General features: G+C 57.8%; 1 protein-coding gene across 1 annotated transcript in view; it reads left to right on the forward strand.

Moving 5' to 3' along the window:
- Positions 1-13,908, forward strand: part of MAPK8IP2 (mitogen-activated protein kinase 8 interacting protein 2) — a 32,431-nt gene that overhangs the window by 1,146 nt on the left and 17,377 nt on the right. The window contains exons 2-3 of the mRNA XM_087722595.1: positions 9,645-9,750; positions 11,596-11,820. Coding sequence (XP_087578721.1) covers positions 9,645-9,750; positions 11,596-11,820 — 331 coding nt within the window. The remainder of the gene's footprint in view (positions 1-9,644; positions 9,751-11,595; positions 11,821-13,908) is intronic.

The following is a 13,908-nucleotide window of genomic DNA, read 5'->3' on the forward strand; positions in this document are numbered from 1 at the left end:
AGCATCCTGGAGGTCTGCTTCGGCACAAAGGGAGAGGTGGGGGGAGGGGAATGAGATGAAGGCCAGGGTGGTGGGGTCTTCTGCAGGTCTTTGGGAAGTAGAGGGACCTGGGCTGAGCCGCCCCACTGCGCCCCTCCCAGGATGGAGCTGGCATGGCGCTTCCTGGCCTCCTTAACTCTCAGGGCTCTGGCCTTGGCCAACTGCCCCTCACCAGGCACCTGGAGGGGCCACCGAGTGTGTGTGTGGGGGTGTGTATTTTGAAGGCAGGAATACAATTGAGGGGTGGGTGGGTTCCATGGTGCCCCTGAAAGAGAAATGGGTGCCACAAGATGGGAGGAGCTTTGGGTTGTCTTTGGCCTTTTTCTCTTTGGGGGGGGCAGAGTAAGGAGAGAAAATGGCTCTGGCCATGACCATCCGTGGGCACTTTAAGGGGGACTCGGGGATGAAGGGGGAGATTCTCACACCCTCTTTCCAGAATCCAGGACACTTGGAAAGACATAACCTGGTCAGTCGTGGCCTGTAGGGGATGCATACGTGTATATAGGTACATGTACACCTGTATGGGCCGAGAGCACCTTTAAGGGACCCTCAGTAGCAGTCTTTCGTCCAGCTTCTCTGCTTCTCTTGTGCTTGAGCCATGAAGAGGGCAGCCAGGAACGCCAAGAGCTTTCTCTGTGAGGAGCTACTCAGGACCCCAGGAAGGGGAGAGACATTGCTAGATCCCTGGTGGATCCCAAGTGGATCCCTGCCCTTTGGAGCAGAATCTTGACCTTTCTGCTCTTTTCCTAAAGACTTTGAAAAATCTGGTTTTTCCAGCAGGGCAAATGGTGAACTTACTGGGATTTTGATATTTTTCATTTTTATCTCCTTGGGTGCGGTGGCTGTTTTATTGCCTTGCCCCCTTGTAAGTTGCTGGTCAGCTGGATGGCCATCTTTTCAATCAATCAATCAATCAATCAATCAATCAATCAGGGCCACTCTATGTTTTATTTTACTGGCCACGGGGGCATAACAAGAAGCAGGGTCCTGCTACTTTGTTACCCCAGGGCATGTCTGAATGTACCCATGGTGAGAAGGAGCCCCATGGGGTAGGTTCAGAGAGGGCCTGGGGCAACAAGGAAGAAGGAGAGAAGCAGGGCCAGAAGGAGCCGGAGAGCTTCAGGTGCCCATCGCAGCCCCTCCTGTCCCAGCGCCACAGAGGTCCTGCTCCGACCCTGGGAGGGTCTCCCCATGGGGTTTGCCAAAGAGATGCGTGCAGTGGGGTGGACCTGCGTGGGCCTCCCTCTGCAGAGGCCATCTCATTCCGCCCACAGAGAGGCATCATCGGCCAAGAGGAGATCCGGAGAGGATGGAGCACCCCCACCACTCTGTTGCGTTGGTGAGACCCCGTTTCACTGAGCAGACCCAGGCCTTTGGCTTCTTTCTTGCTTCCATTTATATGTCGCCCATCTCGCACTTACCAGCATCAGGGCATCCCCACATCGTGTCTCCAGAATTTGGGGGCTTGGCACCTGGCATGTATTTAGGATGTCCCTGGAGTTGATGGGGGTTTTTAAGAAGAGATTGGGCAGCCTCGGTCCTGAATGGCATCGGGTTTCCTGCCGGAGGGGGAGGGGGTTGGACTAGAAGGTCTCTAAGGTGCCTCCTGGCTCTGATTCTGTCACAGTCACGCCTCTGGGGTTGTCTCCTTTTGTTTGTGATGTGCATCTCTCTAGGGGGTTGATCCAGGCTGGATTCGCACAACATACTTAACTAACTTGGGTTTTGCATATGCACATCCTGTCGAGCTGCAAAATGCTGAATGGGCTCCAACCGGCTTCACGGACAAGGCAGCTGCAGCCAGAATGTCTTTCGGTGACCTGGTTTAGCTGCTGTGAGAATGTGGCCACTGGAGCCACTTGCCCTGAAAGCTGATAAATGAACAAGCGCAGAAACCGAGTCAGGCCTGGCCCAGCCTGGTCTCTGTTGAGTTTAAGCAGGACCTGGAGCTCCCAGGAGCAGCCGTGTCCTCAGGAGCCCCCCCCCCCCACTCCTTCCATGTTGCATGGAAGGAAAACATGGAATAGGGGAGACACGAGAGCAGCCTTCCAGTCTATGAGGGGCTGCCACAAAGAAGGAGTCAAGCTATTCTCCAGAGCACCAGAAGGTAAGGAACAACGGGTGGAAACTGATCAAGGAGAGGAACTGGGACCCATTGGGATTCTCCAAGGGGCTTCGTAGCATCTCAGCTCCCAGCCTGCCTCTCTACCCAGGGAAGCTCTTTAAAGCCAGCGGAGCCATCCGGCGGCTTCTCTTCCCTGCGATGGTGGTGACATTCAGACCACAACACGTAGCTGCCCTTTGTGTCCCTATCCGCGTCCACTGGAGGACACAGTTCATGTTGCTAGTTCCTGGGCAAGAGCTGTTTAATTTACTTTAATCTCGCATTTTACATTTTAAACTTTATGTCCTATAGTGGGCCTTATTTTAATTGTGAGGCCTCTGAGACGAATGAACAAGCAGCTCTTTAAAAGGCAACGAATTCTGAAATAATTAAAATGAAACCAACCCGGAAACAGCCCATAAATCATTATTTAAGCCATTCCGGAGGTTTCTCTTGGCGATTCCGCAGAGTTACCCTTTGGTAAGATAGGCGGCCAGCACATTTGATAGATGAATAAAATACCCATTCATTTCTGAACATTTTCCTCTCTGTCCGCCAGATCCACTCAGCTGCACCTTTGGTTCAGAGGCTGAAGGCTCCTGGATCTTCTTTTGATGCCTCCCCCACCCCCCCCAGGGACTCTTGGAGTGACCAGGATTGACATCTTGCTTTGGGTGGTGTCAGCTCCACTTGTCCTCTTCTTCCTGGCACCCCCTGCAAAGGGGGCTGCGGTCCTGTAAAGGCCAGGGCCAATTTGGCTGCCCCCATCCCAAATGCCCATCACTTTCCCTTGCCCCACCCACAGGGCTGGCAGGGCCTTCTCTCCGTTGGCCCCTGATGGAGCACGATTGCTTGTCAGCCGGTCTCTAGGGTTGGCCCTTTCATGACTTGTGGACTTAAACTCCCAGAATTATTCCCCTTCCATGCTGACTGAGGAATTGTGGGAATTGAAGTCCACAAGCCATAAAAGGGCCAAGCTCCCCCCCCCCCTGCTCAAGAGGCAGGACCCGGGTTTTCTACCTGGATTCCAACTGAGGTATGTGGGGGCCAAAAGGGGTTGACGTGTTTCCCCCTAGAGTTACACCCATGGGAGGGACTGTGTCTTTACTAGAGTTCCCATCATCCTCTTCCAGGGAACTGAAATGCATCCGAGAGCTCAAAGCCATGTCCTGATTTTGTTATAGAGAAGGAGAAGGGGGGGGGAGAGTCTGGGCAGTTGCATACAGTTTCCCCAGGGGGGAGGCAGCCCATTCCAGAGAGGGGCCCAAGACAAGAGACTGCAGGGTCCCCAGCTAGATGGGGAGGAAGAAAGAAATTCAGGGTAGCTGTAGAATCTCTCATATCTGGTATCTTAGAAGGCTGGAGCTTTACTCTGGCAAGAGTCCGTCTGTCAGGCGCAGGTAAGCAGAGGGTTGAATTTCAAGGGGTCGTCTTGGGCGTTAGGCCCGGGAAGCCCTTGGAAGTGCTGGTAGCCCAGAGCAGAGAAGCCTAGCGGGGCTCCTGGGCCTCCCCTACGCAAGCAGCTCAGCAACGCCCACCGGAGATTCTAAGGTGGAGACCCACTAGATCAGTGGTCTCCAACCTTGGCAACTTTAGCTGGCTGAGGAACTCTGGGAGTTGAAGTCCACAGGTCTTAAAGTTGCCAAGGTTGGAGACCACTGCACTAGATCACCTGTGCCAGGCCAGCTGTGCAGCTGCAGATGGGGAAGGTCGCAACGTTGGCCTGGGATGGGCCCCTCCTCTTGTCCCTGAGGACAGCAGCTGGCTGGGAGGGGTCAATGCTGCCCTGAAGCTGCAGCGGGGGCAGAGCAGGTGGCTTTGCCTCGGGGTGCCCTTCTGCTCGACATGGGCACGGCGGAGAAAGGCGGCTTTGGCGTCTCCCCAGGGGCCAGTCCCCGGTGCTCACCAACTCAGTGTTTGCAACGGATGGGCTGCTCTGGACCTTTGGAAGGCCCGTTTCAGCAAATGGAAGTGCAGCTGTGGCCGATTCTGTGGGCCTCCAGACATAAACAGCCCCCTGAAGCTGAAGTCCTGATTCTCATTGGCTGAAAGTCAGTTGGACGTCCCTGTGGTGAGAAGTGCTGAGCTCGCAGCAGCTCCTGGGAATCGGGTGCATTTCAGATCAGGACTCTGGTTGGCTCTTCAGGCAGGCCAGGATGGGCAGCAGGGCCCCCAAGCAGCCCCCCCGCACCCCACAGAATGAAGGGGGGGGGCTCTTTTGAATGGTGGCCTTGCTCAGTTCCCAGGGCTGAGCCGTCCTTCCCTTTCTCCTTGGCGGCCTCTTCAGTTGCCCTGCGGTCCATTATCTCCTCACCCTCCAGGCTTTCTTTAAAAATGCAACACTAATGGGATGATGGAACGGAGTCGGTGAAGAGGGGAAAGATAGAATTGTGAAACCTGATCACGTACTCGGATCACAAGGGCTCATAAAGATCAGGCACTTTACGGGATCTCGGATCACGTATTACATGCTAAGAAAACAGGGTGGGGAACGTGGGAGTTCAGCCCAAGTCAGAAACGGGAATTGGTTTTCCTCCTTCCTTCCTCCCTCCCCCTCCCCCCTCCTTGCCTCTTCTTCCCTCCCCCCTCCCTCCCTCCCAGTTGCCATGGCCTTCCCTTGGCCCCGCCCCCCGTGTTCTGCTCCTCCTCCGACCTGCTGCTCCACCTGAGGGCCAGGGTGCTGCCCCTGCAGATGCATTTGGCCTGGCCGGAGAAGAGCAGCTCAGTGCCCCAGAGGGAAGCCGCAGAGGACGAGGGCAAAGAAGCTGAGGTCAGAGAAGGCAACCCGGAACTGGGGCAGGAGGACCGTCTGGGTTCGGCCCCCGGAGCTGAGAGCGGCCTTGTTTCCTTGCGTTCTGGAATAACGGCCGTTCCCTGGAAATCAGCACAGAATTGCAACCAAGCAGGAGTTGGGCTTGTAAAAGACCCCAGTGCTGAGAGGGAGGGGGGGAGGGGGCTCAGGCACGGAGACCGACTGAGCACCCCTGAATTGCATGGCCAGCGGGCTGCTCCGAATACGACCGCCGTCGTGGCCAGTGCAGGGAAGGAGGAGGACCAACACAGCAGTTCCGCATCGGAGAGCGGCTGCCTCCCCACCAGTCAGGAACCAGGTGTAGAAGGAGCTGCTGGCCACGTTCCTCTCCTGTCCTTGAGCAGCTCCTGGGCGGACAGTGCAGCTGTGCTGCCCCCCTGCTGACCTTGGTCCAGCTGGGCTGAGCGACAGGGATTAACCGCAGGGGTCTTCCAAGAACCTCTGGGCAGACTTGAGTCTGGGTCTGCCTTGCTCTACTCCAGAGCTCCCCAAACATGGCAGTGATGGCTGGGGAATTCTGGGAACTCTTCAAGTCCGTTGTTAGGTTTGGAGAGCCCTGCTCCGCTCCAGGGGTGGGATTCAGCAGGTTCTGACCACTTCTGGAGAACCGGTAGTGGAAACTTTTGAGTAGTTCAGAGAACTGGTCAATGCCACCTCAGGCTGGCCCCGCCCCATCTATTCTCTGTCTCCCAAGTCCCAGCGGATCGGGAGGAAATGGGGATTTTGCAGTATCCTTCCCCTGGGTGGGAATTCCTCCCTCCCTCCCCTCCCCTGTTTTACTGTATCCTTCCCATGCCACACCCACCAAGCCACACCCATTGAACTGATAGTACAAAAAAAATTTGAACCCCACCACTGCTCTGCTCCAACACATGGCTCAGGCCCCACACTGGCCCTGTTGGAGAAGCCAGGAGAGGTCTTCCCTCCCACTGTTTTCCCAAGCCAGATGTGGCTTCGATCACCACGGTCCCTTCGGAGGGCTTGTTTTTTTCCTGCACTGGCACCATTGCAGGATTTGCCTGGGAGTTCCGGCTTTCCCACCCGAGCCGTGTGCCCAAGGAACCAAACAGCTGAAGCCTCTTCAGAGTTCACTCCCCTGTTTCATCTTTCAAGCAGAGATCAACCTAGAATGGAGGAGGAATTCCCTGACAGTGAGGACAATTAATCGGAGGAACAACTTGCCTCCCGAAGTTAGCAATAGCAGTTATAGCAGTTAGACTTATATACCGCTTCATAGGGCTTTCAGCCCTCTCTAAGCGGTTTACAGAGTCAGCGTATTGCCCCCAACAACAATCCGGGTCTTCATTTGTGGGGCTCCATCACTGGAGGCTTTAAAGAAGAGACTGGACAGCCACTTGTCTGGGGTGTCCAACCTTCAGAACTTTCTGGGACCTCAACTCCCAGAATTGAGGTTCACAAGTCTTAAAGTTCCAAGGTTGGGCACACCTGGTGTGGTGTCTTCCACCTGAGCAGGAGGTTCGACATCTAGAAGATCTCCAAGGTCCCTTCCAAGCCTGTTATTCTGTTGCCCCAAGGTCTGTCCATCTGGCCAGAAATGTGGCCCCAGAAGAGGAGGCCCCCTTCCTCTGCAAGGAGGTTCTTCTGGCCTCCCTGTTCCCTATCGCGGGTGGCACGGAGAAGGTCGGCAAGACTGGCGAGGGCACTCTGCGCATGGCCACTCATCTCTCTCTTTGCAACTGTGTGGATTTTCCCCACTTGGGACCTGGCGATCCTTCAAGGAGCTCATCTCCGGATCAACTCAGCCTCTAGGGTGATTGCTCGGCTTTGCAAAGGAGGCCTTTTATATGTTTAAGTGGCTGCAGTGCCCTGCCAGCCTCGTAAAAGGGGCAGGAGGACCATCTGGCCTCCGAAAGCAATCAGAGAACCTGGGTGGGGCCCGGCTGGTGTCTCACCGGATGGGATGCTTGGCAGGACGAAAGAGGAGGCTGTTGCAGGGCTAGCCACTCTGCCAGCTTATGGCCTGCTGTTAATGCACTCAACAAACTTCCTGTATTTCAAATTCAGTTCATGGCGATTATGGTTGGAGTGAGTTAATAATTTAAAAACATTTCCAGGATCTCACGACGCCACTGCTGCTAAAGAATGACTGTCCATCCCTCCCGAGGCTTCTTCATCTTCCTCAGTTTAACAGAATAACAGAATTGGAAGGGAACTTGAAGGTCTTCTAGTCCAGTGTTTCTCAACCTTGGCAACTTGAAGATGCCAAGGTTGAGAAACACTGTTCTAGTCCAATTCCCTGCTGAAGCAGGAGTCCCTATTTCAATCCAGACAAATGGCTGTCCAATCTCTTCTTTAATATTCCCAGTGTTGGAGCATTCGCAACTTCTGGTGGCAAGCTGTTCCACGGGTTAATTGTTCTCACTGTCAGGAAGTTTCTCCTCAGTTCTAGGTTGCTTCTCTCCTGGATGAGTTTCCACCCGTTGCTTCTTGTCCTGCCCTCAAGTACTTTGGAGAATAGCTTGACTCCCTCTTCTTTGTGGCAACCCCTGAGATATTGGAAGACTGCTATCATGTCTCCCCTAGTCCTTCTCTTCACTAGACTAGCCATGCCCAGTTCCTGCAACCGTTCCTCATATATTTTAGCCTCCAGCCCCCTAATCCTCTCCTCAACATCTTTTTACACCGTGGTGAGCAAAACTGGATGCCGTGTTCCAGGCCTTTTAAAGTGGCCCTAACACTTCACGTGATCTTGATTCTGTCCCTCTGTTAATGCAGACCCTCCCCCTGCCCCCCTGAGGTTGCCCGTCAAAGGCATTTTGCTCCTGGCAACAACACACAGGCTGGCAGTGAGCACTGGACAGGCAGCCAAAGGATGCTGGAGGACCCCCGGTGCCTCCTCTAGAACTGAAGGCAGCTGGTGCCCCTCAGGAGCCGGACGGAGCTCGGCTGGGGCCCACAACTTCCCAGCTGCAGCCTGAAGCAGCCTCTCCTGTGGCTCCTGCTTGCCTTGGCACCGTGGCTGGCCTGCTCCCTCACCCGACCCTCCAGGGGGGACCCAGAGGCCTTAACTGGTCCTGGGCACGAAAGGGTGGCGCCTCTGGGCCTCCCGGCATACCTGCCAAGCATTTCAGAGTCGGGTGAAGGGCACAGCCTGGAAAGAGCCAGGATAGGTTGAATTGCTGGGAAGGGCGATGACCTCATCCTGCTCCTGGGTGCCGGGGTGATGCAGAAGCCTCTGGGTTGGCAGGTGGGCGGCTGGGAGGGGATGGCTGGGAAGACGGAGAGAGAGAGGGGAAAGGCCCCAGCGGGAGGGGAGGCTCTTCCGGAGCAGGGAGAGACGTGGGCCTTGATTGGGGTAGCAGGTTTTGGGCAAGTGGCGACTCTTGCCCACCTCAGTCTGCCAGCCCCCGTGAGCTTGGAAGATGGTGCCAGTGGCCATAACATCCGAGCAGAATGAAAGGGCAAAGGAAGAGGAGGGAGGGGCAGTTGTGTTACTCACAGCCGTGAGACAGAGCTCTGGATGGAGGGGGGGGGCTGTCTCCCCACCCATGGAGGGAGGGGGCCGTCGTGAGCCTCACCAGGAAGGCTCCAGAGGGTACCCAAGATGGGTCAGCTTGTGGGCAAGATCCCCTCCCGGGTGGGCTGGCAAGTTGCCTTACCTGAAGCCTCCCCAAGGATGGGCAGAAAAGGGCGCCTGGCCCAAACCCACCTTTGGCTCTGCCAACTGCAGACGGGGCCTGGGGGGAGGGGCCCCCTCCTCCCCCAGCTGAGCTCCAAGCACAGAGGCTGCCCTGCTCTGGGCTGGGCCTGGGGGTGGCCCAGGGAATGGAGACCCTGATAGGAACCGGCTTCCTGGCGGCTTCCCCCCCCCCCAGATCTCAGCTGGCTTCTCAGGACTCTCCAAACTGCGGGTGGCCCTTTAAGGCTCCCCGAGCCCCTTGGTCAGAGCAGCCGCTGGGCCACCAAGAGGTCATCTGGCTCTCAAGACGCCGGTGGTGGTGCTGCTGACGGAAGCATTTCCCCAGGAAGCCCAAGTGACCCCTCCCTCCGTTCTCTGCGTTTGGCCAGCACAATGGCTGGGCCTCCCCACCCCCTTGAAGGCCTGGGCTGGGCCCCTCCCCGGGAAGCCTCCTCCAAGCCGGGCCTGGGCCTCCCAGGGCCTCTGGCCCACTCCAGCCACATGGGGGGGGGCTTTGCTGCAGTCCTGGCTCCCCATCTCAGTGACATGATTTGAATGTACAGATGAGGGCAGCATTTCTGGCTTTCAAAGGACGGTTTCCATAACAACCATGTTCTCATCAGGTTGCTTAACTCTTCCGCTGCTGGACCAGCCTCTCCGCCTAGGTGGGCTTCCCCCAGATTGGGTGTTGGGGGGCCACGTTTGGCTCCCCCTCCTCCATTTAGGTTATGTGGGGGGGGTATCCAGAGAAGGAAGCCGGGGCAGGGCAGGAAGCAGGCTGAGCCCCCAGGAAGCCTCAAAGGCCAGGAGGTGCCCAGGGAGGGCTGGGGGCTCCAGCAGAAGAGGCTCTGAGGTGCCCCCAAGGACTCCCTAATCAGCCGCCAGCTCAGCTGTTGCAATTAAGGCTAATTGGGAGGAGGCGGGCGAAGGGCCCAGCCGGTCTCCTGGCAGGTGAGGGTGGGGCGGGGAGGGGGAAGGAGGGAGGGAGGGAGGGTGAGGCAGCCAGGGGTTTCCGGGCCTCATGGGGGTCTCCTCTGATTCCCTTGCAGACCCTCCCAGGACATCAGCCTGGAGGAATTTGACGATGAGGACCTGTCCGAGATCACAGACGATTGTGGCATCGGCCTGAATTATGACTCCGACCACAATGAGAAGGTGAGAGAAGCCGAGGGTGGGGTGGGGGGCTGGCAAAGGGGGGGTATGCCCCTCCCCTTTTACACAGGGGGGCCCCACAGTTGCCCGACCTTCCTGCCCCCCCCTCTTGCTCCAGTTTGGAAGGTCCTTGATGGCCGCTTCCATCAACCCTCCCAGGAGACCCCCAGGGGAGAGGGGAGGGGGCAGGAAACCTGCTCTCCTCTTTAAAGGGCAGCTGCTGGGTCACTGGAGGCAGGTGGGGGGGGGACGGGGGGAGCCTGGCTGGAGTCTGAGCTGTGTGTGAGGGTCAGCTGGCTCTTGTCCCTGTCTGGACTGGACCTTTGGGACAACAAGGAAAAGAGGATTGAGGCTCAATGTAAAGACCCCCCACCCACCCAAATCGATCTGGGGGAGGCTGTGAGCAGGTGCAGGCAGGGAGGGGACCCACCAGCAGGCTGAATTGGCTCAGGAGGAATCCAGTTCTCCAGTCCAGTCCAGGCCATGGAGCCCAGTGGCCTCCCCCCCCTCATTCAGGAAGGTGGATTCCCTGCCTGCCAACCCAGATCTCCCCCCCTCCCTCCCCTCCCCTCCCTCATCATCCTGGTCCTTGGGGAAGACCAGCTGCACTATTTTAAATGCGAAAGCAATAAAAATATATTAAAAGATCCCAGTAGCCGGGTCTCCTGTGCCCCCAGGCCCCGCAGGGAGGCTGCCAGACAGACAGATCAGCCTGCTTGCCTTCAAAGCGGCTGGCTCCCCCCCCCCCCCCCGGCCCCTGCCCTCCCCCCCCCCCCCCGAGTTCCCCTTTGCTTGCCTGAAAAAGCAGCCTGTCAGGCAGTGATTAGCAGGACCTCCCCCCCCCCCATGCAGGGAAGGGGGGAATGCAATTCCCAGGGCTCTCCAAGGAAGGTGGGGGCTCCTGCTGGGTCCTTCTTCGAGGGGGAGGGGGGGTGAGGAGAGCTGGGTTCTTCCTCCCAGGCCTCCCCATGGCTGCAACAGTTTTGGGGCTGTTACTGGGCTGCTCTTGGGGAAAGCCGGGGTCCTTCTTGGTCTTTGGGCACCAAACCCAAGGTGGCGCAGTGGTTAAATGCAGCACTGCAGGCTACTTCAGGCTGACTGCAGTTCAGCAGTTCAGCTGTTCAAATCCCACCAGGCTCAAGGTTGACTCAGCCTTCCATCCTTCCGAGGTGGGTAAAATGAGGACCCGGATTGTTGTTGGGGGCGATATGCTGACTCTGTAAACCGCTTAGGGAGGGCTGAAAGCCCAATGAAGCGGTATATAAGTCTAACAATTGCTATTGTAAACCCACCGATTGGCCCCGTTGTCCAGTCTCTGCTGGGAGGGTTAGAATGCCCCTCCCCCCAGGCCCACTGCCCCCCCTCCTCCTAGGTTGCTGCTGAGCCTTCCATCCAAAGGAGAGGGAGGGGGCTTTCCCTCCCCAGGAATGAGACTCCTGAATGAGCCACCCCTTCCTCTTTTCTGCCTTTTCTGCCCCCTCTGAAGCCCCCCAACCTAGAGGCAGCCTCCAGGAGGAACTGGGCTGCGCAGCTCTTGGCAAGGCCAGTCCTCCACCTGGCAGGAGGGGCTGTGGAGGGTTCGGGGCTTGAGCCCCTCTGCTTGTGGGGAGGGGGCTGCTCACCATAAGACGCCCTCAGCAGCCTCTGCCAGCGCAGGGCAAACCTTTCCTCCTCACCTGTCTGGATGCCCCTAAGAACATGAGACAGATGGGGGGGGGGGAGCTTGCAAAGGGTCTTCTGAATGGGGGGACATGAATGCTGCCAGTCGGCCTTCCTGAGGGAGGGGGGCCCAGCCCAGTGGAGAGAGTCCCTGCAGGGCCCTTGAGCTCCTCCTTTGCTTCCCCCCAGGACTGCCTGGGGCTGGGCAGGGGGGAGCAGCCCCACCCCATCTGCACCTTCCAGGAAGACTTCCAGGAGTTTGAGATGATCGATGACAATGAAGACGAGGAGGAGGAGGAGGAGCTGGAAGAGGCCCTCCCCTCCCCTTCGGGGTCGCTGATACCTTCGCCCACCCCTGAGGACCCCCAGAAGCTTCGTCCCACCACCCTCAATTTGACGGTCACAAGCACCCAGGTGAGGCTCTGCCTCCGCCCCCACCCCCCTGGCTGGGCTTGGCTGGGGCAGCGGAACCCAGGCTGAGGGCTGCAGCCGGGGGTGGGGGGGGGAGCAGCTTTGTTCTCAGAAGGGGGGGTGGGAGGGGGCTGAAAGGCGCATCCAGTGCTTGGATGGGGAGCCGAGAGGCTCTTATGCAGGGAGTCCTCGACTTACAATAGTTCACTTAGTGACTGAAGTTCCAACAGCCCTGAAAAGGTGACTTAGAGCCATTTTTCACACTTATGACCGTGGCACCCTCCCCGTGGTCACCTGATCAGAATTGGGATGCTTGGCAACAGACTCACAGTTACGACGATCGCCGTGTCCTGGGGGGGGGGCTCATTTGATGAGCGGAGTACACAGGGAAGAAGCATTGACTCACTTAACAACTGCAGGGACTCACTTAGTAAAGGGGACAAGAAAAGTCATTAAATGGGGCAAAACGCACTCAGGAGCAGAAATGTGCAGTCCGATTGTGGGCGTAAGTCGAGGACTTCCTGTACCAAGAGCGGGAGATGTGAGAAGGAAGAGGCTGCCGGTTGAGTGGGGCTGGGGGCTGGGAGGACCCTGAGCTGCTCCGGGCAGGAGGCTACCCGGGGCGTCTGAAGGCAGCCAGGGCTTCTGGGCTCCTGCCCCACTTAGTGGCCACGGAGGCTCCAGCAGCCGTTCTGCATCATGAATAGGGCAAAAGGTGCAGGACAAGGGGGGAGGGCGAAGGAGGCATCACCCTCCCCTTCTGGAGCCCAGGCAGACGCCAGAGCGGGCACCAAGGGCTCCCGGGGGAGGGGGGCTCCTCAGAGGCTGTTGGGGACTCGGGGAGGGGGGGTCAGGAGAAGGCGTCCTCGGCAACCGGCTGCAGCCCCCCATGGGGCAAAAGACGGAGCGGGGGGAGGAGGTGCGGGAGGGGAGCGACTGCTGGATGGCTGAGAGGGAGCTGAGGGAGGATATGCGCAGAATGCCAGTCTCCAAAAGTCTCTGAGAAGAGGGCAGAGAAGCGCAACCGGGGGGAGGAGGGGGCTGGAGGGGGAAACAGCCCAGGAACAGTTGCAGGATTTGGGTTTCTCTCGTCTGGTGGAAAGAAGAAGAACCGGGGGGACGGGGACAGGAGAGCAGCCTTCCAATATTTGAGGGGCGTCCAGAGAGAAGAGGGAGGGTCCCCCTCTCCTCCAAAGCACCAGGACAAGAAGCAATGGGGGGAAACTAACCAAAGAGAGAAGCTACCTGGAACTAAGGAGGGATTTCCTGAGAGGGAGGACAATTCAGCAGTGCAACTCCAGGACTTGTCGCTGCTCCATCACTGGAGGTTTTTAAGAAGAGACTGGACGGCCTTCCAGCAGAAATAGGGCAGGTCTCCTGGGATAGCAGGGGGTTGGACTTGTTGACCTCCATGGGCCCTTCCAATTCCCTTAAACCAACTGGGGCTGCCTCATTGGCTCTAAGTCCAGCTGCATTCACTGGGCTTGGTGGGACCACTGAACGGTGGGGCTTCCAGGCAGCCCAGACCCCACGTAGCAAAGGGGCTTCCCCGCTCTGGTTTTCAGAAATGTATTTTTAAATGGGGCACCACTTGCTGAAAAAGAGGGCAGTGGAGCAGGGGGGCATCGCCAGTGAGTGGCTGGGTGGGTGGGGGGGCTTCTGTCCACCAGTTCAATGGAGCCCTGTGGGGAGGGGGGAGTGACTTCCTGGGAGGGGCTTCCTCTGCCAAGAGACGGAGCCCCCCCGGGTGGGACCGGTAGACACAAGATGTGTGGCATGTGGGCAGTCAAGGCAGCTTGGACCATGGCAGCTGCCAGTCTCTCTGAGGACAATGGCACAGGAGGTGCCCACCCTCAGGGCCTCCCTAGGAGGGGAGACAGACCCTCCAGCTCTCCTTTGGCCGGGCTCGACCTCTGCACGGAGCCACCAAGGCTCCTTTGTGCACCGAACCGCTCCCCGCGGTTGACAGAGAGAGGATCTCGCTTCACAGGAGCCGCCCGGATGAGGGCTCGGTGTGAGGTCTGAAGCCAGATTTGGGCCGGGGGTCCCTCAAACCCTTTCAGCATCTGTAGCAATTGCAGAGACCCACCT

The sequence above is a fragment of the Thamnophis sirtalis genome, unplaced genomic scaffold (genome assembly GCF_051295495.1).
Source record: "Thamnophis sirtalis isolate CommonGarterSnake01/CBP01778 unplaced genomic scaffold, rThaSir2_p1.2 scaffold_9, whole genome shotgun sequence".
Lineage (NCBI taxonomy): Eukaryota > Metazoa > Chordata > Lepidosauria > Squamata > Natricidae > Thamnophis > Thamnophis sirtalis.